The sequence below is a fragment of the Antechinus flavipes genome, chromosome 5 (genome assembly GCF_016432865.1).
Source record: "Antechinus flavipes isolate AdamAnt ecotype Samford, QLD, Australia chromosome 5, AdamAnt_v2, whole genome shotgun sequence".
NCBI lineage: Eukaryota > Metazoa > Chordata > Mammalia > Dasyuromorphia > Dasyuridae > Antechinus > Antechinus flavipes.
Genome location: NC_067402.1, coordinates 246,586,086 through 246,611,196, shown reverse-complemented (window position 1 = coordinate 246,611,196; position 25,111 = coordinate 246,586,086). Strand labels below are relative to the sequence as shown.

Sequence of the window (25,111 nt, the reverse complement as noted above, 5' to 3'; positions counted from 1 at the left end):
TCAAGGTTGGATTAAGAAAAAGCTACTACGGTCTATCCTCAACCCATGGCGTTCCCCAGGGACAACTCCCCGTTCCTTCCCCCCCCGTTCCTTCCCCCCGTTCCTTCCCCCCGTTCCTTCCATTCCTCGCCTAGGCCTCGGTTCCGGAGATTCGCGAAGCCCCACCCTCTTCCCTCAGAAAACCACCTCGCCCGGCCTCAGTGATTACTCCTGCGTCTTCCTCCTCTTCCTCCTCAGCGTGGGGAGGGAGAGTCGCAGAACATGCGCAGTGGCTGAAGGGCGCCTCCCCGCTCCACTCTCGCGATGTTACGCTACAGAGGCCGCGGGTGACGGGTAGCGGCATGCCCTGAGAGGGGCGGGGGTGGGGACGGCGGGAGTGTTTGTGTGAGGAAAGAGCCAGAGAGGCCCGCTCGGTCCGCCCGCCAGGTGCGTGCCGCCCCAGTGCTCTGTGGGATACCGGAAGTCCCGGACCAGCGTCTCCTCTTCCCGCCTCCTCTCTAAGTTCCTCACACCCTCCTCCTCCTTCTCCTCCTCCTCTTCCTCCTCCTCCTCGTCGCTCCGGCGCGCGCCCCCGCGCCCGCGCCCCCCTCCACCTCTCGCCCGCCGTCCCTCCCTCTCCCTCTCCCCCCTCCCTCCCTCCCTCCCTCTTTCCCTCCTCCCCTCGCGATAAGAAGACCCGGCGGCCGGAGTGGGGGATGAAGATGGCGGACGCGAAGCAGAAGCGGAACGAGCAGCTGAAACGCTGGATCGGCTCCGAGACGGACCTCGAGCCTCCCGTGGTGAAGCGCCAGAAGACCAAGGTGAAGTTCGACGATGGCGCCGTCTTCCTGGCAGCCTGCTCCAGTGGAGACACGGACGAGGTGCTTGAGCTGCTGCATCGCGGCGCCGACATCAACTACGCTAATGTGGACGGACTCACTGCTCTGCACCAGGTCTGTCTGAGCGGCCGCCGCCGGGGAGGCCCCGCCGGAGGCGCCCGCACACTGTAGGCGCCTAATTCATGCTGGGCTGGGCTGGGCTCGATCATGTCCCCTCCCTCTCATCCCTTTCCAGTTCCCACCCCCGGGGGCCTCAGTGAGACCCTGGGCTCATTGACCGCCTCCAGGGGCCAAGCTTCGACCTCCCCAGGGAGAGACCCTGGACTGACCAAGAGAGAGACGGCCACCACCGGGCCGGCTCGGAACCTAGAATTGGGGGGGCCCTGGGTGGGTCCGGGGCGTGGAAGTGGAGAGAAAAGGGGGAGGGAATGGCGAAAGCGCTTAGGGATCCCACCTCCTTCCTCCAGCTGGTGTCTAGTCAAGTCACAGAGCATTTATTAAATGCCTACTATGTGTCAGGCAGTGTTGCTTTATGAGCTGGATGGTGAGAGCGCTGTAGGGGATGGTGGGAGCACTTGGGCATCTCCCTCATCAGTGCTTAGCACTTGGGGATCTCAGTTCTCTACCTACCCCGTCTCTGCAACACCCGGTGTTGATGTAGTTTAGTCTGGGAGCTTTTATAAGCGCCTACTACGTACTAAGCACTGCATTAAGCGCAGAGGTTACAAAGGAGGCAAAATAGCACTCCTGCGCTCGAAGAGCTCGGTCTGATTATGCTCGGGAAGAGAGGAGAAGCTTTCCCTGGGAGCTGGGGGCACCAAGCTGGCATCGGCCTGATGGTTGGACCAGCTGCGGGGTTGAGTCCCCGGCATCCTGAGCCTCCCGCCTAAGGCTATTTCCTGCTTGCCGCCTCTCCCGAGCGCGGGGGTGGAATTCTCCACCCCGGTCTGCACTTCTCCTTGTTGGGGTGGAGATGGAACGGGGGTGGGGGGAGAACCAAATGCTTCCTTACCTCCCTGTTTTGGGAGTCTTGTGTTACGTGAGGATTTTGCCGCAGTGTCAGGGACCTTTTATCCCTAGTCATCCTCTTCCCTCCCCGGTGTTGGTTTTAGCGAAACTTAACATCAGTGGCATTAAAATTTTCTTGAATAGGGCTGGGAGAAGGGTGGAGGACAACTAGAGATCTTAAGATGGACTTATCTAGACGTGATTTCCCCACCCCAACCCCCAGAAGTGGGGAAAAGGAAACTAGGAACTTTGTTCAAAATGGATGCTTTGTGCATGTTAAAGTTTTATAGTAGAGTCAGATTGGGATCTCTCAATGTTAGCCAAATAAGGAGAGACTATTGGCAATCCAGAGATAATGTGGAACTTTGCCTTGAACAGGCCAAAAGTAATGGTACTTTCAGAGAGTTCATCAAATTGAAAGCAAATTTTTGAGTGGTTGTAGTTGACAACCTATTTCATCTTTCCACATTTCAAAACTGAAAATGGTGTATGAGGAAGGCTGTGGCTTTGTTTTGAGAAATACAATGGAGATAAAACTTGTCCGTGGGTGGTGAAACTTAGGGCTTAGATTTCATGCACATTAGTTTGCCTCATATTTTCGAGAGAGGTATGTGATCACATTTCCCATTTTACTGCTTTCAGTTTAAGTGAAAGCTCTAAATTTTAAATTTTTATTTCATTGACTCAAGCTTGATATCGAATTTAGCAAGTCTTTGCTTTGCCAAGTTTAACTTTGTGAGTTGAAACTACTGACAGTTGGGGGGTGTAAAAGGGAAGTCAAATATGATGGACATCACTGTCTTCATATCATTTGATCTAGATGTTTTAACCTGCAAAATGATCATTGTGGTTTATTTTATGGTTAAGCTTATAACACTCAATTTTTAAAACTTGGGGTGCTAAGAATGAAAGGACATTTCAATAAATTAATTCATTTTAAAATAAGGTAGAAAATCCTAAATATGATCAAGCCTAATAATTTGTATTTTTATTTTGAGGGAGAAAAACTTTATAAGTCTTTACATGCTGTTTATTTTATTAAGAAAGAATGGTTTTTGAAAAGGCAAAAGATAATTGAGCAGACCTTAAGACATTAAAGGATTGGTTTGTTATTTTTTATTTTAATATTTTAAAATGTTTTATTTCATTTATTTGTTGTAATTGTGACCACGGTATATTTGAATGGGAAAAGAAAAGGTGTCATTTGTGATACATTAATGACCATATTGGTTCAAAATGTGCACAATTTGTATTTACTGCCTTTTTGGTTCCATTTTTATTTTATGTGTTATATAAATATAACGCAGTGTTTCAGTCACTATGTTGTCTACACATTGTCACAGCAATCATTTTGGCTGATTTTTATTTTGGACTTAGTGAGTTGAATTTTTGACATTCTGTAAACCTAATTTATTTTAACTGATTTATATAATTTATGTCAGCATGTAAATAATTCTTAGAACAACTTGTTTGCGTAAGAACTTTGGAGTATCTCATTTGTACAACTTTCAGACTAGTGAAATTTCACATTTTTTAAAATATTAAAGGTTACTTTCTTTTTGTCATGTGTTTTTCTTTATTGGTATTTCTTGTTTACCAATCTTTTTGGAGACCTAGTTACAGTATACTTTGCCATTGTGGTGAGGGAAGTAGGCACTTCTTAGAAAAGTGAAATATAAGAATAAAATATCTGTAGGTTCCAAACGACATTTGACTGAAATAAAAAAATTGATCTATGAAGGTTTTAAGAGAGTTCCACTGCATGCTTTATCAACCACTGTAGTTTCTGCAATACAAACAAGTTATAAGAAAGATGTCAATTCGGTGTTGGCTTTTTTTTTTTTTTTTTGTACTAATCCATTAAAAAAAAAACCACTTGAATATAATTGATAGTTTATATCTTAAATGACTTATGTCAATTGGACATTAAAACATATTGCACTGCAGAAATTCTTACTGGATTAAATGTTGGTTTGTTTTTAGTATATTGTTTTGTTTTTTCCTTCCCCAAACCAAAAAAATAATAATAATTGTTGATTTCACTTTGATATGGAAAGTCTTTAAGAACTTCCTATTCCACTGATTGGTAATCATTAGTCATTGTTTGACAGTTTGCTCATATAATTACACTTTAATTTTTTTTTTTATTAAAGCTTTTTATTTTTCAAAACATATGCCTGGACAGTTCTTCAGCATTAGTCCTTGCAAAAACTTTGTGTTCCAATCCCTCTCCCTCTCCCTTCCCCCACACTCTCCCCTTAGATAGCAAGTAGTCTAATGTATGTTAAACATGGTAGAAATATGTTAAATCCAATATATGCATACATATTTATACAATTATCGTGCCACACAATAGAAAAAGTGAAGCAAAATAAAATGCTAGCAAACAACAACAAAAAGAATGAAAATGTTAAATTGTGAACCGTACTCAGTTCCCACAGTCTTCTCTCTGGTACATTTTAATTTTTTAAAATAATTAAGGTCAGGTTTAGAAGTGAAAGGGGAGACCTTAGAAATCATCCAAGATAATTTTATTTTATAGATAAAATGAGATTCAAAGAGGTCATAATGTACTTATTTTGTTATGAATTGCAAAAGCCATCTTTAAATAAATTTTGTTATCTATATCAGTCAACAGATAATTATTTATTAAGTGCATGCTATGTGTCTGGCATTGTATTAGTTAGTGCAGATATAACCTCTTCCCTGAAGAAAATTTTTTTTTCCATTTTTCTAGCCAAAACCCCACTTAGAATAGAAATGTCATATTTTTTTACTTAAGAGAAAAATTGGTAATTCTAGCAGGACTTTTTAGATATTTTTCTTTTAGGAATAAATATCATTTTGAAGTGATAAAAAAGATTTGTAATTTATTGTGAGATGTGCATGTACATATACACACACATGCACACATTTTCTGGTATCATTATATACTCAGTGCAAGATTGTGATTTCTATTACCATTTCATAGATCTAGGTATCAGGTCATGTGTTCAGGCCCCCTCTTTTTTCTTTACACTTACTCCTTTGGAAATCTCATTTACTTCTCCATTCCTCTTGCCTTCCATAGCTGTAACCCTCACACCTCTTCTGAGCTTTTCTATTTTCCAACTACCTCTACCATCTATATGGAAATACTACAGTAACTTCAAATTCAGTTGGTAAGAAATAGACTTCATCAGTTTATCCTTTCACCTTTCTTACTTGTTCAAATAAAAATGTAGCAATCCTTATTATCTATTTTCATTAATGGTGTCAACAGACTAGAAGTTTCTTTTTTCTTGAATCCTTGAGACCCCAAATATTCAGTTGCCAAGTTTCTTTGTATTCTTTTTTCTAGTTTCAATGCTCCCATCCTAGTTGAAGCCCCAGTTTACCACATGCATGGGCTACTGCCAAGACTGCTAATTGTTCTCCCTGCCTCAGTCCATCCTGCATACTTCTACCAGTTTAATTTTCCTAAGATAGAATTTTAACATTCTGATTCAAAAACTTCCATTAGTTTTTTACTTTAATAAAAGCTAGCATTTATCGAGTGTTTTAAGGTTTTCAAACTGCTTTATAAATGTTATAATCTGATGCAAATTTTTGAGATAGATGCTGTTAGTTATTATCCCTATTTACAGGTGACAAAACTGAAAGTGAGAGGTGGTCAAGTTCCTTGCTCAGGATCACAAGCTAATGTCTGAGAAAGATTTTGAGCTCTTCTGACTCCAGACCTACTAGCTGTGCAGTATCATTTTCCAAAGAATAACATCTGAACATAGCATCCTTAACATTCAATAGTCTCACCCTTGGTTTAAACGTCTGTCAAGTCAGTCTTTGCTTCTATGGTTCTCTATTTTAGCTTAAGCAATCTTTTTTTTTTTTTTTTTCCTTTGTTTGCTTCTGAAAACAAGACTACTGTACTCCAAGGCCCATGTCATATGTCATGTCCATCATGAAACCCCTCCTCATGACTTCACCCAGAAGTTATTTATCCTTCCTACCTAGGATTTTATGTGAATCAGACATATATCTCTTGCTGTGCATGATTTTCTGTTGCTTCTGTTATTTTTGTTATCACCAATCTCCTTTCCTCCTTTGCCTGGTAATGATAAAATAAACCAGCCTATATCCTAAATTATATGCTAGAAAGAATATTTCTAATTGAACTTTTTACCTTTCATCGTTTTCCTAAGTAGAATTTTTTTTGATCATTTAACTTTTAAAATAGAACAGTAATATAAATTTCCACTTAAGTACAAGTTAGCCTTATTTTTTGAAATTTTATATTAAAAACGTGGGTAGCTAGAATTGAATGAAAATACAAAAGAAATTTAATGTTATCAGTTCTGTAGACTTATATGCAAAGTGTTGGTTTCTTTACCTTCTGTTAGCAAAAGGAAAAGTACTAAATAGTTGATAGCAGACAAACCTTTGATAATTCCTAAATTATTTTATTTTCAAATATACAGATAGGAGTTTTGAAAGCTGGGGAAAATGTTGATGAAACCAGTAGTTTGCAAATTCTACATTAGTCTGTTGGCATACTGAGGTTTTATAGCTGAGGGATTGAAATCAAAGTCAATCTGTGGCTTATGGGTATTTTATTAATCTTAATACTAAAACTGGCTATTGAAAGTAATGTACTCTACTGTTTTCTCTACTTAATTGTTAGTTGAGGAATGTTATCTTTAAAAAATTTTTTTTTAAATTTATATATATATATGTATATATATATATATATATAAATTAGGAAACTGTTGTGAAGATTAAGGTTAGACTAAGAATACATTTGACTTAAAATTTTAAATTTTTAGAAATCAAAGGCATCTTGCCTTTAGAACATAACTTGAATTGTCTTAAATTGAGCTGGTCTTTTTTTTTTTTAATGATTTCTTAGCCCTAACTTGACATATGTTGTCTCTTTAATAGTAAAGAGCAAACACCTTGTTCTTCTCCATTGTGATGTGATAGAAACAGCAGTAACGAACTAAGAATCAACACCTTTCTAAACAGTGTTCTGCTAAAAAAAAAAAAAAAAAAAAAAAATTCCAGATTTAGAGAATTGAGTGAAATTTCGAGAAATCATGACTAACTTCTAAAATCATGAATCTTGTCTAGAAAGTTCTCAAGTAGTTTTCACCTAGCCTCTGAAACTAGTGGAGAAGAGCTCTGTACTCCCAGCGGCAGCCCCATTCCATTTTTGGACAGCTCTATGATTCTGTGACTTCTTGGCAAGAACTTTGTGGTCTGACTTTGAAGTGGCATAACTAAATCCTTTCTCAGTTGGAATAGCCAAAGCATAATTCCAAGCAGTCTTTTTTCTGTGTGTCTAAGTAAGCAAAAAATGACACAGGGAAGGGACTTTTCACATAGGTGAGACTAGCCATATGTGATACCAATCTCAAATTGGGACACTCTTCATTTCAAGATATTCAAATGTATTTTTAATAAGGATTTGCAAAATAAATGTCTTTTATCAGTCCATGTGTTCTGATTTTTTACTTGCAAAAACATTATCTTAGGCTCCCAATCTTGGAAATAATGTTCATAGAAAAAAAAAAAAAACACTTAATGATTTGCTCCAAAATTATGTCCAGTATGGTGATTTTAAACATTTTTAACATTAAGAAAAATTCAGTAGCATTTTGGTTTGGTGTCTGCTGTCCACAGCCATGTTTTCAATGAAGTTACCACTTTTCTATTCCATAGTGGCCTTACCAGAACAGAAGCTTGCCATGTGGGCTCTTTTTTGTAAGTTTCAGTCTCTTGTTTTAGCTGTTTATTTCTAAAATGGAATTTAGACTTTATAGAACTATATTTAGTCTATATAAATAATGATCTTAACCTTAACACATGAAGGACATAAAACAAATTGGCTATATTTAGAATTATTGGCTTCTTTAAGTTAGTATGGGTCTTCGAAAACATTTCTAACCTAACTTTCTTATTTTATTATTAAGGTTTTTCTTAATTTATTCTATTTTACAACATAAGTCATTTCTTAACCTTTCATCCTTTCTCATGGGACAAAGAAATGCAGTTAAATAAAACAAGACATTCTCCATCTATAGTCCCTACCTCTTTATTTGGAAGAGGGAAGTGTATTTTATCATCTGGATTCTGGGAGCAGTGTTGATTAATAAAAGTATTAGATACAGATTATATATTTAATCTGAATTTAGCTGTCTTTGAATGTTTTACATTATTACAGACATGTATGGTTTCCTAGTTCTACTTTCTTTCCTCTGTCAATTTGTACAAGTCTTTCCATTCTCCCCCACCACCTAAATTTGTCCTTCATTACTCACAGCATAATATTTCATTAAATCTACATAACAATTTGTTGACCTATTGTTTAGTTAATGCCAAAGGCCATCTCATTTTATAGATAATGAAACTTTGAGCCAAGACATTTACCTTTTCTTTTAAGTCTCATTTCTACAGCTAGTTACATAGAGATTCAATTTGTTTCTTGACTTCCTATTAGTATTCTTATTAAAACTATTCTGCTTTCTAGATGAGACTGGAAAAGAGCTCTTGCAAATCTCTTATATTTTAAAGACATAGCATTTGAGACTCTTCAGGATTTGGTTTTAACCTAACATAGATATTCTGTCTTTATTCTATAATCCCACTCTTCCCTTCCTATATTCTAGTCTCCATCCATATTTAACTCCAAATCTAAAATCCCAAAACTTTTCAGTTGGAAAAAGAGACTTTATAGATGCTAGGATCAAAGAGCGTGGAGATGGAAGGCATCTTAGAAATTCTTTAGGCTAACAATCTCTCCTCTTCCCCAATATTTTTTTAGAAATTATTAAGCCCTAGAGAGAAAGACAGTCAGGATTACATAGGAAGTGGCAGAGCTAGGACTTGAAAGTGAATCAGACTTTTTCTTTTCTTTTTCTTTGATCCCACTTTTAACTTTGCCTTCAATTCTCCCTTTATCCAAAACATACTCATCAATTAAGCATTTATGAAGTATCTACTAATGCTAGGGACTTGGGAGGTATGAGACAAAAAGAGTGACTATCCTCAAAGAGATAACTGATATATGGACTGACTGACTCTCTCTCTCTCTCTCTCTCTCTCTCTCTCTCTCTCTCTCTCTCTCTCTCTCTCTCTCTCTCTATATATATATATATATATATATATATGTATGTATAGTAATTTTAATGAAATGTTTCCTAATAGCCCACATTTGGCACAATCTGTTCTCTGCTCAGTACAGCTGATATGCTTTTGTCCAAGTTGGCATTTGGAAGTTTAACATTGCTTTGCATTTCCTTTGTGGAATATTGCGTATTATTAGGGTTAGAATCTTTAGAGCCTGACTCAGGGGAGCTACAGAGAACGAAACAGACACAGAGGTGGTAGTTGGCTTTCCCCAGCACCACACACAGAAAGTAGGACCCAGGACCAACATTTTGAGTATCTAGACCTTCAGACTTCACTTCCATATCTTTTTATATGCTACTCATTGGCTATGTGGTGCTGTCTTCTGAGAAGGATGTAAACTCTTGAGGAACAGAGAATATGAATTGTTCTATACATAATGTTACATTCTGTACTTTAAAGTACATTTAGTATATATTTCTTGATTGAGAAAAGACTAAATTTGGCATAGAAAATCAAAACGTCTGGAAATAGTCACTGAGCTGAGTAGATGTCCTATGTTTTAAACTTAAACCAGGTTTTTGAAATATTTAAAATATAAGGAGGCAGAGTTTTTAAAGGTTTGCTAAAATTTAGCAATACTATAGTTTAATTTTGGAACAGAAAGTATTGTAATTAGCAGAATTACTTGTTGATATCATTGGATATAACTATTTTGGTATTATTTTATTATATTGCATATAACTATTTCTTTAGAAAAAAAGTTGGGGGAAAATTGATATTTTGAGGTTTGAGACATGAATATATTTGCATAATTTTGAATGTCCAGCTTTTTCTAAATAAAATGTATTACATTACCTTGCAACTGTGCTTGTAACAATAGTACTTGTTCCTTATGCATTTGTATGAGTAGATGTCTTCCTTTCTGGCTTGAGTTTCTATAAGCATTCCTGAAATGGTAGTTGATAGAAACTGTGGCCTAGGAATGAAAACTTTCTCAGCAGTTAACTTTCTAGTAGCCCTTAAAATATTTTATGTATGTAACAATAAGAACATAATCAAGAAAATTTATTCCTGAAAAAGAGGTTTTTGAAACATTACCAAGCAATAAACTTTGTTATTCTCTACTTATAAACTGTATCAGTATACTGTATTGATTGAAAAACTGATGAGATAGCCCAAACATCTGATTGTTATTGTCCTGCATTATTCCATTTTGGAATCATGCAAATCTGAAAGCATAGCTCCATGGTTCTCATAATATTTTGCTATTATCAGTGCATCCCTTGGACTACTCACTTTATCCCTCATGTTCTCCTTGTACTTGTTTTCCCTTCTCTTGTCATCCAATTCTTTGATGTGTCCAATTCTAAGCTTACCTACATGTTGAGAATGCATTCCTCCCCCTTCCATCTTTTGGAATCCTTTTTCCTTCAAAGATATCTTGGATGTAATGTTCCTGATCCTTTTGAATTACTAGTGATCTCTCCCTCCTCAAATGATCTTCTATTTACTTTTCTCTGTAAATATTGTTTGACCACAGTAAACTTGAAAGGAACCAGGAACTATTTGTTCATTTATGTCTTTATATCCTTACCACTTAGCATGGAACTTTGGAAATAGCTGGTATTTAGATAATAGTTGAATTGAATTGACACAAATTAAGTCATTGACAAATTATTGCTTTCAAGGATACTCTCTTCCCTTTGACCAACTAAAATACTCATTCATTGTGGGGGGGTTTTGGAAAGCATTGGATCTGGACTAAAGATCTGGTTTTGCTTCTGCAAATAATACTGTATAAATTGTGGTAAATGTATCTTAAGACTTCAGTTTGCTATCTGCAGAAATTGGGGATGGGGAGGAATCCTTAATGATCCTTAAAGTATCTTCCAACTAGGAGGGACAGGATCACATTGCATCATTTGATGATGTATTTCAGTAATAAGCTATATTAAATGTTTTTGAAAACATGAAATTTTGACTATGTGTTTTTTGCATTCTGGTTTTCAGAAAATAAGTCTTGTCCCATGGGGCAATTTAGTTTTAAGACACCCAGATAAAAGATGGCTTTAATAGTTTTGCATGTTTAGCATGGAAAACTAATCTAAATATATATTTTTGAATGAGATGAAAATTTTTATAAAATGGCACTTTGGCTTCTAAGCTATTGCTGTTTTGTAGAGTGAATATGTTCAGATACAATATAAGTAAAATTATGTATCTTTTTTTTTTTTTTTGGCTGAAGTAACTATTATGTACTCTCCTCCCCAAATTGTGAGTTTTAGGTAGTAAAGATCCATACTAAACTAGTTTCTGCTTAAACTGAAATAAAATGCTTATATTTTAACCTTGGCAACATATACTGGCTTGTGTGTGTGTGTGTGTATATATATATATATATATATATATATATATCCTTGAAATTTAGCCATATATAACTGTTAATGTGTATGTGTAAATGTATTTGTTTCAGTTTATAAAAAATACAAGATATCTTCAATAATCTAGCTTTTTATATGCAAAGAACTTAGAAATCTGTGAGAAGCCCCCTTTTAGAAACTTTTAAATCAAAAGTTTTGTTACATTTTGATGACTATCAGAATTTGACACAAAGACAGATTCATTTTCTCACTATTGGGGTTACTTTCTTTCTAAAGAGAGAAAGGGAAATGTAAACAAATAAAATTTTGAAAGCAAATTTTTAAAAGAAATTCCAATGAGGACAAATGAAATTTGCTTGAATACCCTAATGCTCAGGGAACTTATTACCAAATGATATTTTTAAAGAAGAGCATGAAAGAAGAAAAAATGTACAGAAGATGGAAGCAAAACTGGTTAAAAAAAGGATGATTATAAGTGTGAGGTTAATTCCTCTAAAACAGCATCAGGAGTGTTAAAAGTTAGAATGAATTTAAAGTTGCCTAGGAAGGCTAAGGATAACAACAATAAACATTTTAAGGTTTATGGCTAGGGGCTGGAGATGAGTTTAGAATAAAAAATAAACCTGCCAGTAAATCTAGCAATCACTGAAATGGATGAATGTTTATAAAAATATAAATTGCCCAGATTAACAGAAGATACTTAATTGAAGGAATTAAGAGTGGGCATGGAGGAAACTATCAGTCTTTGCAGATATTATGATAGTATTATTCTTAGAAAAACCTAGAGAATCAATTTAAAAACTAGTTGAAATAAATAGTTTTAGCGAAGCTGTAATATATAAAATAACCCTTCATAAATCTTTAGCATTTCTATATATTACCAACAAAGTTCAGCAGGAAGAGATACAAAGAAAAATGTCAGTTAAAGACTATAAATATGATTGCAAAACATTTTTCACACAAATAAATTCAGATCTAAATAATTGGAGGAATATTGGTTGCTCTTGAGTAGGCTGAGCCAATATAAAAATGACAATCCTATCTTTACTTATTAAGTACCATACCAAACTACCAAAAAATTCTTTCATAGAACTAGAAAAAATAATAACAATTAATCTGGAAAAATGAAAGGTCAAGCATATCAAGGAAATTAGGGGGGAAGGGGGGGGGATAAGAAGGAATGCCAAGTAAAACCGGCTCTTAAACGGTATTACAAAGTTGCAATCAAAACATTAGAATGATGGGTTGGAAAAGATTAAGAACAGAATAATCTAGTGTTTGATAAACTCAAAGATCCAAGGTTTTTGGACAAGAATTCACTAGTTGACAAAATCATTAGGAAAATTATAAGCCAGTTTGGCAGAAAGTATGTATGGAAGTAGTTGTAGGACAACATGTCACGGTTTATACAAGATTTGGTCAAAATGGTTACATGATTTAGACATAAAGGGATCACCCTTTATGAGCACATTAGACTAGCATAAAAAATTTTACCTGTCCATTTCTAGGGATAAGGGAAGAATTTATGACCAAACGAGGAAAGCATTACAAGGATATAAAATGGATAATTTTGATTACATTTCTGCACAACCAAAATAAATGCAGCCAAAATTAGAATAAAAACAGAAAACTCTGGGATAAATTTTTTACTGTGTTTCTTTGATAAAGGCCTTGTTTCTCAAATATAGAGAACTCAGTCAAATTTATATGATTATGAGTCATTTTCCAATTGAGAAATGGTCAAAAAATATGAATGGTTTTCATAAGAAAAAAATCATAGTTATTTATAATCATATAAAAATGTAGAATCACTTTTGATTGGAGAAATACAAATAAGTCATCTTTGAGGTACTGCCTAACATTTATCAGATTGGCTAATATGATAGAAAATGAAAATGAGATGGTGAAGGGTGTATGAAAAAATTGGGTTGCACAATTGATGGGGTAGTAAACTGATCTAGCCATTCTAGAGAACAATTTGGAATGGTGTCCAAAGGGCAATAAAATACTACATGCCTTTTGACCCAGCAATGTTACAAATATAGGTCTGTATCCCAAAGAGATCAAAGAAAAAGAAATACAAGTGCAAAAATATTTATAGCAGTTCTTTTCTGATGGCAAAGATTAGAAATTGAGAGAATGCCCATCACCTGAGGAATGGTCAAAAACAAGATGTGCTATAAGAAATTAGGTACAGAATGGTTTCAGAAGAAACCTGGAAAGACTTAACTGATGCAAACTGATGCAACGTGAAGTGAGCAGAACTATGAGAATATTGTATACAGTAACAATGGTATTTGATGATCAACTAAATGACTTGGCTATACTGAACAGTATAACGATCCAAGACAACTCTTTAAGGGTGAAAAATGCTGTCCATATTCATGGGAGAAATTTGATAAATGTCTGAAGATCACAGCATACTTTTCCTTTTTTATTATTGGTCTGTTTTCTTTTGCATCATAGCTAATATGGAAATGTTTTTCTTGATTTCACATGTGTAATACATACCAACTATCTTGGTGTGCAAAGAGGGAGAAAAGGAGAGATTTTGGAATTCAAATTTTTTTAAAAGTGTTAAAATTTTCATATGTAATTGAGAAAAATTTTTAAAAGAATAACCCTTTGCTTTGGGTTAAAATAGCATGATGATCACTGATAGCAATGTTGCTGATTTATTTTGCCTCACTTTTTTTCTTCCAAGAAGAATAAAATTTGTACTGAAAACAATAGAAAAACAAATTGCTAACAGCTAATTGAATCCTCAAGTAAGTAATAAGATAGTAAATATCCACCTAGTTGCCCATAATGAATTTAAATCACTTGTTCCAGATCAACTACAGCCTTGTATATGAAAGACCTAGCAGATGTGATTGTTTGGAAAGGGACAAATTTACTGATTTTCAAAAAAGTGGGAAAGTCTGTACACTCTATAAACTAATAGAATGGATTATTAAAGAGAAAGTTGTGAACATCTATAAAAGGGGAATTACAAGGAGCTTAGCCCACCTTTATTAAAAACAAGTTATGCCAAACTATCTTAAATTTTTGACAGGAGTATTAACTAAATGCATGAAGGAAATGCCATGTAGAATAGTTTACAGAGATGTTTAAAAAACTTTTGCTTAAGATACATTGTTGAGGAGTAGATGGAGCGAAATGATGTAAATGATTATAAAATCAGGTAAATTCAGAGACGATTACATTCCCAGAATCAAAAAAACTAGTTTTTAATGGTTCAGTGTCAAAGAGTCAGAGATAATCAGTGAATTATCCCACGAATTTGTGCTTAGAAGGCCCTAGACTGTTGATTTTTTTTTTAATTAATGTCTTGGACCAAGGAAAGGATAGTATGGTGTGAGGTTCCTGAAAATTGCAAATGACACAAAACTTGGAATTATAGTAACTGTGGATAAGAGTTAGAATCCAAAAGGATCTTGACAGTCCTGGCTGAATCTGAATCTAATAACATGAACTTCTATAGAAATGAATATTTGTTCTGTCTTGTACTTAAACTAAAAATGCGCGCACACACACACACACACACACACACACACACACACACACCCTTTCACAAATATAGGATGAAAAAAGAATGATTAGGAAGCAATTCTGGGAAAGTGCTTGGTTGAGTTAGGTATGTAATATGGTAGGAAAAAAATAATGCGATTTTAGGCTGCCTTGTTTGAAAAGCAAGCGAAGCAGCATCTCATCATTTGCCCTCATCAGGATTATTGTATTCTGTTTTGAGCACTACAGTTTAAGAATGCCATTGATAATACCTGTAGCCAGGAGGACCTTAAGCTAGGAACTGAGCATATTTATCTGGAGAATAGAATGCTCAGGAATGAACTTGATACCTTCCTTCAAATATTTGAAGGGCTATAATATAAAAGAAGAATTAGATTTTCTCTTTTTGTCTTGGAAAAGGTAGAACTTATTTGGTGGGAGTTGCAGAGAGAAAAATTCACATTTAATGTCTACAAAAGCTTAACATTTAGAGTTGTCCAAAAATATATGCCTCTATTTCAGGGTAATAGCTTCTCCCTTTTTGAAAGTCTTTCAATGCCTGGGTGACCATTTCTCAGGTTTGTTAGAGTGGGAGTTTCATTGATGCACAGATTGGAGATGGTCACTGATGTTTCTTCCAACTCTCAAATTCTATAATTCTTCTACAGTTGCTGATTGCGAATCTTTCTTAATCTTTTCCTTTGTGATCTTATAAATCTTCTATAGAGAATAACTATACAGTGACTGCATCAGTGTAATTCTTAGACTATCCATATGTTATTTCATTCTTCCTATACACCAGCTCATCCTTTTTCCTGATCTTACATGTACTTGATGATACTGTTTGTGTTATTTCTTGGAAGCAAATAATCATTACAGATATATAACCACTAAGCAGTAGTTAAACTTTGGTTCATCTGAAATTTTGAATGTAGTGAGCAAGATGTTCCTTGAATTATAGCCATATGACATCACAGGGAAAATACTGATCTAATAATGGGATTTGGTGATAGGAAACAACTTCGGATCAGTATGAGCACTGATTATCTGTCACATATAATAATCATATATATAATGTCACAAAGAACTTTTAGAGATGCAGTGAACAAATGGAGGAAAAAACCATATCAAACTCTTACTATGTGCCAAGAATTGAGGAGACATATAGAAAAGCAGGATTTCTCCCAAGGAGCTCACAATCTAACAAGGGAGACAACACACATAGGCGCTTTCAGCTACTGGTGAGATTGAAAGATGCCAGAGTTCTTAGGGTGTAGCATAAAAGCAGATGGTAATGCCTCTTCTTTAATATTATTTCTGCTGATTAAATCATAACACTTTCTGATATTGAACTATTTGATAGTGCCAAAGACTTTGGGTGAGAACCTTTCCCTCCACCCAAATCTTCTGTTGAGGAGGCAGGAATAAAACACTTATGAAGTAGTTATCAATTGATTCCTGGGATGATAACTGTAAGGGCTGTACTAGAAGCAGGTCCAGTGCTCTTGAGAGTGCTGGTTTTCCCAAGATTAATGGGCCCAGAGTTCTCCAGTTCTACAGGAGATAGTAGACATTAAAGATGGTGGTGGGTAGTAGTTTTACTTGCCCTGTCATACCTCTTGTCTTTCCCCAGAGTGTAACTCATTTAAGCAAGTTAACCTACATTGTCTCACTTGATTGTCACACCAATCCTGTGAAATAGATTCTATAAGTAAAATCTCTATTTTACAAATTAGCAGATTGAGGATTTGGAAGGTTAGTAATTTGCATTTGACCATGTACCTAGTAAGTATGAAAAGAGGAATTTTAACCCAGGTCTTTTATGCCTCCAAATTCATTACGATTTTGTTACGAGAGAGGCTCTGCTCACTGATCATCTCGAGATCTGTATGAGATAGGTAAACTCATATTGTTTGTGTGTGTGTTTGTTTATTTTTTGAGGAACTGTGGATTTCACTGAATAAGTCCTGTAGTGGTCTCCAATTTTAATGTAATCAACCCATTATCCCCATTCACCATTTAGAGTAGTAAGGGATATCTACTATGATGATGGAATGCACCTTTGAAATGCTTTTTTAAAATCACAATTCAGTGATTATAGAGGCCCATTATAAAATCTTGCAATTTTTTTTTCCCCAGGAAATTTGTTTTTAATACACATTGCTTTATGAATCATGTTGGGAGAGAAAAATCAGAGCAAAAAGGGAAAAGATCCATGGAAGAAATTTTTTTTTAAAGTGAACATAGCATAGTCCTAGTTTTCTTTTCAGTGGCAAAAGTACTTATTGTATTCTTTTGTTTTCCTTTGAAATTTTATCCTTTTGGAGTTCTTAGATTCTTACTCAAGTGCTTTAAAAATGGCTTATGTGGATTTCTGATTTATTTGAGATTCATTTTTTTAAGTGCTCTTGCCACTTACTCATGCAATTTATTAAGTATTGAAGTGATGATAGAGTCCTGGTGTTGATGAAAATATATATTGAAGTATTTTTGTCTTTTCCATTTCTCATATATTGTTTTCATAGAATCATAGATTAAAAAGTCTGGTCCAGCCCTTTCATCTTAGAGTTTAGGAGGCTGACACAGGTAATGACAGTGTTTGAATTCAAGCCTTTAATTTCTGGTCCAGTACTCTTTCTATTGTAACAAACTTGACTCCCTAAAGTTTCTTTTATAAAATGCTCTCAAGGAAATCTTCCTTAGTTGGATCTCATATTCAGTTGACTGCAAGCTCATTTTCCCCTCAGCTGCTATTAGATAGTGAAGTGGATTTACTAGTTGAACAGCTATGCAAAGAATGTTGACTAAGAGATGCCAACCTAGAGTATTAGTTTGTGATGTTTGCCTCACAGGCTTTAGTCTCTCTTTTTCTTTGTATAATTCTGTCTTTCATATCAATTTGTACAATTTGCAGATTACATAAGTAGGAGCAGTAAGTAATAAGCACAACTGAATTGTAATAATTCCAATCTATAAAGAATAAAATGAAATCTGCAATATTGATTGAACAGTGTACATTTAAGTTCTGAAAATCCACTTATACTAGTTAGGGGGTAACCCATATTTTCTGTAGTTCAAGTGAAACTACCTGGAGGACTTAAATTTATCAGTGTCTGCTTTCCCACTTCCTCAACCTCTCCATGTCTTAAAATCCTTAACTTTATTCCTTCAGAGCTCCTTTCAGGTTCTACTTCTTACATGAAAGTCTTATTTTTCGTTTTCTTGGAGTTGTTAGTGTCCTCTCCAGAAATTATGTATTTACTCACCTGTGAAATGCATTATCACTGCATTAGAATATAACTTCCTGAGGGCAGGGATGGAGTATTTTTGTCATTATTTTCTCTACTATTTTGAATCTAGAATAATTTCTTGTAAATATTTAAAATGAATTATATATACCAACTATGTGACAAAACTGTCAGAAAATAGCAAATAAAATCTTAGACTACAGAAATATAATGCTAGGTCCTAAAGCATAATAGCTTCTTCATGCTATATAATTGATTCGACTACACAATACTGAAGTATTATATTCACTGTGCCACATTTTAAATCAGATAAATTAATGCTCAACTATTTTAATGTTTAGGAAAGTAAAGAATTTTGTCATTGGGAAGCATTAGGTTTAATATCTTTGTATTTAGTGTCATTTATATAAATAACATGAGATAATGAAATTAAGAATTATCACAAAGTTTATTGAAATTGAATCTGTTTTAAAAAAAAAAAAACTTTACAAGATTCTATATGAATCTAGGTGAAGTAGAAAAATTTTAAAGTAGCCTTTGCAGGGGAAAAAAAAGACCGGGTTTCTGTAAAGCTTTCCAAGTCCATTTGCTATTAAAAAAAAATAATAAAATTTGGTGTTCATTTGCATAATGAACATTAACCATTTGAGTTCATAGCTCACTGGATATAATCATGCTTACTATGTACTAAGTACTGTACTAAGCACTTTAGTTTTATTATCTCGTTTGATTCTGTCAACAATCTTAGGAGTTAGATGCTAATAATTGTCCTCTACTTTAAGAAGGAAGAAACTGAGGCAGACTGATTAAGTTACTTGCCCCATGGTTTACACAGGTATTAAGTATCTGAGACTGGTTTTGTATTAAATCTTCCTGACTTCAGGCCTGGTGCAACAACATCTACTGTTACCATGCCTGCAACAACATATCTTTCTCATAGTAGGCACTTCAATATGTTTTTTAAAAACTGAGTCGTTAACTATTAACAGACAACATTATAAACTAAGGTCTGCCTCCCAACATCATTGTTGTTGTTCAGTTATGTCTGATTCTTCATTACCCAATTTGGGGGTTTCTTGTCAAAGATAGTGAAATGATTTGCCATTTCCTTTTCCAGTGCATTTTACAAATGAGACAAATGAGGCAATTGACGCAAAGAAGATTAAGTGACTTGTCCAAGATCGCACAACTTGTGTCTGAGACTAGATTTAAACTAAGGAAAATGAATCTTCCTGAAACCAAGCCCAGCACTTTATCCATTGCTCCACTAGATGCTCATTCAACATATTACTTGGTTTCTTAAACAAAAATTTAATAATAATGATAGCTAACATTTATACACCATTTGTTATGTGCCAGGAACTGTGCTCAGTGCTTTACAGTTGTTATCTCATTTGATCTTCACTACAACCATGCGAGGTAGATGCTCTTATACCTATTTTACAATTGAGGAAACTGAGGCAGATTTAAGTGACTTGCCCAGGGTCACACAAGTAGTGTTTAAACATGGGGAAATGATGAGTTTCCCTGACTGCAGGCCAAGTACTCTATCCACTGTACCGTGTAACAGCCCCTTCAACATATATATATACATATATATTTAACATTTTAATTAAACATCTATATTTAAGACAGAATATGAGAAACACTTATTCAGAAGAGACCTTAAAGTACAAGCTTTTTAAAAAGAGTCCTTAGGTCTAAGTATATGTGTTATTTTCATATTTTCTATTTTAAAACTAAATAAGAAATAGGGAAAGCTTTTGCTTTGTAAAGAGCTAAGCAAAGTACTATAAAATAATTTTGTATTCTACTTTTATGAAGAAACTTTTCTTATTTTTAGCGTGATGGTGTGAAGCATAGAATTTATATAATAAGTAATCTGAACTGTTTATGGTCATTCTCTGAAGTGATCTGTTAACAGTTCAAATATTTTGGTCTGAGGACATACAATGGAAAGAATAGAATCATAGAATACCAGAGCTTTGAGGGCTTTCAGACATTATCTAATATAACTGCTTAACTGAAGCATGAATCTTCTATGATATTATTGATTATTGGTCATCCAGCTTTTGCTTGGAAATTTTTAATGTCTAGCCTCATTAATTCTCAGGGGCATCATTTTTTTTTTAATATATATATATTTTTTTGATGACTGATATGAACTTCCCTATGTTGAACAAAAGCCTGCTTTTCCTGCAATTTCCATAAAGCTAGTGTCTCCTTTAATTGTAATATTTTCTCTAACTTATAGTCATTCTTTTTGCAATTACTATTCATATGGCATGATTTTGAGCTTTGTTTTACCATCCTGGTCAATCTTGTTGATCCAGTACAGCTTCCTTTCCAAAATATGCCAACTTAACATATGAGAAGAATTCTTACATGTTAGTTATGTCCTATCATTCAAATATTTAATAAGTATGATATCTAGATCTTCCTTCAAGCCATTAATCAAAATATTAAACAGAATTGGTCCAAAGGTAGAACTTTGGGACAGTTGTCAACCTTTCTGTCAGTGGGCTGACATAATCTCAAGAGTTGAAAATTAATTACAAGTCATCTAACTTGTGCTTAAATATAAATCTTTTCTATAGCATCAGTTCATTACTACTTTGTTTTGTGTTGTCTGGTAAATTATGAATATGTGTCACTGGCCCTCACATCTTTCTCTTGTCTAGAAGAATATCATGAAAGACCTTGCTGAATGTTTTGTTGAAATACATGGTATAGTCAAAAGTCAGAAACCGGTTTTGCAGTCCAGAGACCTAGATTCAGACTTTGCTTCTGTCTCTTAGAGTCTTCTCCCTAACAGTGGACAAGTCATTTAAAATCTCTAGGCCTCATTTCATCATCTGCAAAATGGGGGGTGGGGATCCAGTAGAGGGTCTCAGATCTCTTTCAGCTCTTATATAATCTAATAGCTAGATTATTTTTTAAAGGTTCTTTGCAGTTCTAAATCTCTAGAGTTTTTTTTTTGGGGGGGGAGGGGGTGTCCAATAGTATTGTTCTGATCCACTTACCAAAGGTGCTTAATTTGATGTGACTTCTTTAAAAAGAATGATGCTGAGAATTCAATGAAAAGAATTCAATGTTGAATGATAGTGTTCACAGGCTTCTCTTTTAAGCTATAATAGACCACTCCCTTAATAATTTAATGATAAATTTTTACAATTTTTATTGTATTGGTGGGATATAATTCATACATTAAACTATTTTTCAGGGTTGGGGAGGAAAGAAACCTTTTTCCACTCTCAGGGGAGCAGAGTTTTACTAAGGATTCTTTCACAACAATTCTTGCATCTGTTCTTTTATCAAGCCTTCATCACTTTTCTCCTGGACTACTGTTGCTAGTTTTTTAATTGATCTTACCTTCCTTCTCTCCCCTTTACAATTTATTACCTAGAACTGCCAACATGATATTTCTGTTGCTCTTATTGAAGTTCAAGCTTTAGGATTCCTGTTTTGCATTTTAAAAGCCCTTCCAAACCTGGTGGAGGTACATCTTTCAAGACTTTTTTACACTTTGTAATTCAACCAAACAGGCCTTCTTCCATCATTTTAAACAGGCTTTCCCCCATGCTTTCTCAATTTTACCTCTTTGAAGCCCCATTTGTCTTCAAAGTTCAGCTCAAGTATTACTATCCATGTATGAACTTTACTTGGTTCTCCCACCCCCAGTTTCTCCTTTCCACTCCTCCAAATTACTTTGCTTTTTTGTTTTGTAGGTATTTATTTGAATACATGCTGTCTTTCCTTAGTGGCAATGAATATTATTAGTATTGCGGACTCCTCAAGGGCAGAAACTTTTATTTTTTGTCTTTGTAAGTAGTACAATATCAAGAATGTCTAGTATATAAGTGATTTTTGATTTGTTTGTCCTCAAGAGAGTTAGTTGAAATTTTGGGTGCTTACGAATGTTTGTGGCAGCCCTCTTTGTAGTGGCCAGAAACTGGAAAGTGAGTAGATGCCCATCAATTAGAGAATAGCTGAATAAATTGTGGTATATGAATATTATGGAATATTATTGTTCGGTAAGAAATGACCAACAGGATGAATTCAGAAAGGCCTGGAGAGACTTACATGAAGTGATGCTGAGTGAAACGAGCAGGGCCAGGAGATCATTATATACTTCAACAACAATACTATATGATGATCAGTTCTGATGGACCTGGCCATCTTCAGCAATGAGATGAACCAAATCAGTTCCAATGGAGCAGTAATGAACTTGAACCAGCTACATCCAGCGAAAGAACTCTGGGGATGACTAAGAACCATTACATTGAATTCCCAATCCCTATATTTTTGCCTGCCAGAATTTTGGATTTCCTACACAGGCTAATTGTACGATATTTCAGAGTCTGATTCTTTTACACAGCAAAATAACGGTTTGGTCATGTATACTTATTTTGTATTTAATTTGTACTTTAATATATTTAACATCTACTGGTCATCCTGCCATCTAGGGGAGGAGATGGGGGGGAGGCGGGGAAAAATTGGAACAAAAGGTTTGGCTCTTGTCAATGCTGTAAAATTATCCATGCATATTACTTGTAAATAAAAAGCTGTTTTAAAAAGAAAGAAATTTTGGGTGCTAGTCTGTTAGATATCCTGATTTTTATTTTCCCTCCAGCTAGACCAAATGTTCTGTTATTTAAAATACCTTACTAAAATATACCCAAAAGTCAGCCTATTGTTGCCTGGAAATTGTGGCAGCTATTTAACCCAATGACTTACTCTTTAGTATGGTTGAAACAGAAATTTAGATTTTTGCTTGAGTATTATATACTTTTATTGTTTCAGCTCCTCACTCTTACTGTCTTTTCTTAATGTAATCAAGTACCCACAAAGTTTCTTTTTAACTTTTTTTATAGGTAGTCGAAATGAGGGAGGGTGGAAAATTTTTGAAGTTGTAATTATGTTATTGAGTACTAAACCTTAAGGAAAAAAGCAACCTTTTGGGGAGGAAGAAAGGCAGAAGACATAAAAGCTAAACAAATGCTTCTGTTTCCTATCTAGGTTAAATGCATTTGTGATAATATACCTACTTTTCTGCTAGATTCTATATTTGGACATGACTTAAAGCTCAGTTGTTTTTTATTGGATGTGTTCATTCCAAGTTTAGAACATCTATGTTTTATAGGACTATGGGGTGATAGAGAGATAAGAACTATTAGAAAAGCAGTTCCTGATTGCAACAAAGTTTCTATCATCTCTGGTTTTTCTACATTAACCATGATATTCTTATTTTGGAATAAAAATAAAGATAGTAGGACTGGGCTTTGCAAAGTACAATAATATCATAGGTCCTTTAAAAACAGTATTAATATAACTATTCCATTTTGAGAATCAGAAATCCCAAAATACAAATTGCTCAGGTTTTCATCCTGTCCAGAGTATAACTTTTTTCCACCAATTTTGATCTAATCTTGGCTATACAAAATGCCTTTTGATTTAGAGATTTCCATACTTTGCTGCAAAATATCTTTAAGAGAACTATATAGGAAAAATCTATTGTGAACTAAACTCATTATAGCAAAACATTTCTCATCATTGATCAATGTTCATGTTCTTTTAAGAAAAATATTTGGATTTTTTTATTTCTCTATGACTCTATAAATCATTTCATAATGTTGGGGTTTAACTAATATGAAACTTCATTAATTATATTAATAGGGACTGAGTTGTATCACTTGAATTATATGTTTTTTAAGAGTTTTATCACCTTCCAGAACATTATTCTCATGTTAGTGAAAAGGTATGCTTATTGTAAAAGTTAATCTTCCTTTGCTATGTTTTGATTTATTTACTAGAGAATTTCCTGTGTTAACCCCTACTAAGAAAATCCCGTGTGTGTGGTGGTGGTGGTGTTGATGGTGTTGTTGTTGTTGTTGTTGTTGTTGTTTTAATGTTCTTCCCTTCCATGTTCTTCCCACCAGCTAAATCTTTAATTATTTTGGGGTGATCTTGGATGGGCAAACAAAATTATCTCACATTAATTCTCAGTTCTATATATATATATTAAATTTTTTTTTGAAGCAAGAATGTTATCCTAATGTGTACAACCCTTTTAGAAAACTAATTTATATCATGTAAAAAATTTATGGATGCTAATGTCTACATTGATAGTAAAAGAGTAGAGGCATGACCTAATGAATTTAATTTCACTGGGAAATTCAATAATTTATTCTTAGACTTTAAAAGTATTTTTTCAATTATGTACTAAATTAACTTTAATAAAAGTCTGGCAACTTGCAGACTCTTGTTAATAGAAAGAAACTAAAGAATTTTAATTAGAATTCCAAAAGCTTGGTTGAAATTTCATTTAACTTTGTTACCTTTTCTGAATAACATTTCCCATCCAGATCAACTCTGTGAAGAGTTTATATTTCACATAGTATATCTAAAATATTTCCGAGAGCAGTTTGGAACTATGCCCAAAGGGCTATTAAATTGTGCATATTCTTTGATTCAGCAGTGGTGTCTACTAGAAAAAGAACCCACATATGCAAAAAATGTTTGTAGCAGCCCCTTTTGTTTGGCAAGGAATTGGAAACTGACTGGATATCCATCAGTTGGAGAATGGTTGACTAACTTATGGCATATGAATGTAATGGAATATTATTGTTCTGTATAAAATGATGGACAGACTAATTTCAGAAAAGCCTGGAGAGACTTAAATGAACTGATGGTAAGTGAAGTGAGTAGAACCAAGAGAACATTGTACACAGCAACAGCAAGATTATGTGATGATAGACTGTGACGGACTTGGCTTTTTTCAACAATAAGGTGATTCAGACCAATTCCCAATAGACTTGTGGTGGAAAGCATCTGTTTGAAAGAAGACTATGGAAATTGTATGTGGATTACAACATAGTATTTTACCTTTGTTGTTGTTGTTTGCTTGTTTTTTTTCCTCTCATTTTTATTACTTTTTGATCTTACTTTTCTTGTGCAGCATGATAAATGTGGGAATATGTTAGAAGAATTGCACTTGTTTAACCTATGTTAGATTACTTGCTATATAGGGAGGGGGAAG

The 25,111-nt window shown here is 34.8% G+C and overlaps 1 protein-coding gene across 6 annotated transcripts in view; it reads left to right on the top strand.

The window, feature by feature from the left end:
* Positions 1–665: 665 nt before the first annotated feature.
* The window catches only part of PPP1R12A (protein phosphatase 1 regulatory subunit 12A), a 162,692-nt gene continuing 138,246 nt past the window's right edge, over positions 666–25,111 (top strand). For 3 of the 6 annotated variants that reach the window (XM_052000373.1, XM_052000376.1, XM_052000374.1), the window contains exon 1: positions 670–932. In XM_052000373.1, the coding sequence (XP_051856333.1) occupies positions 696–932 (237 nt within the window). In that variant the 5' untranslated portion in view covers positions 670–695. Of the gene's footprint in view, positions 933–25,111 lie in introns of all 6 variants that reach the window. The other 3 variants (XM_052000378.1, XM_052000377.1, XM_052000372.1) reach the window with 3 other exon arrangements.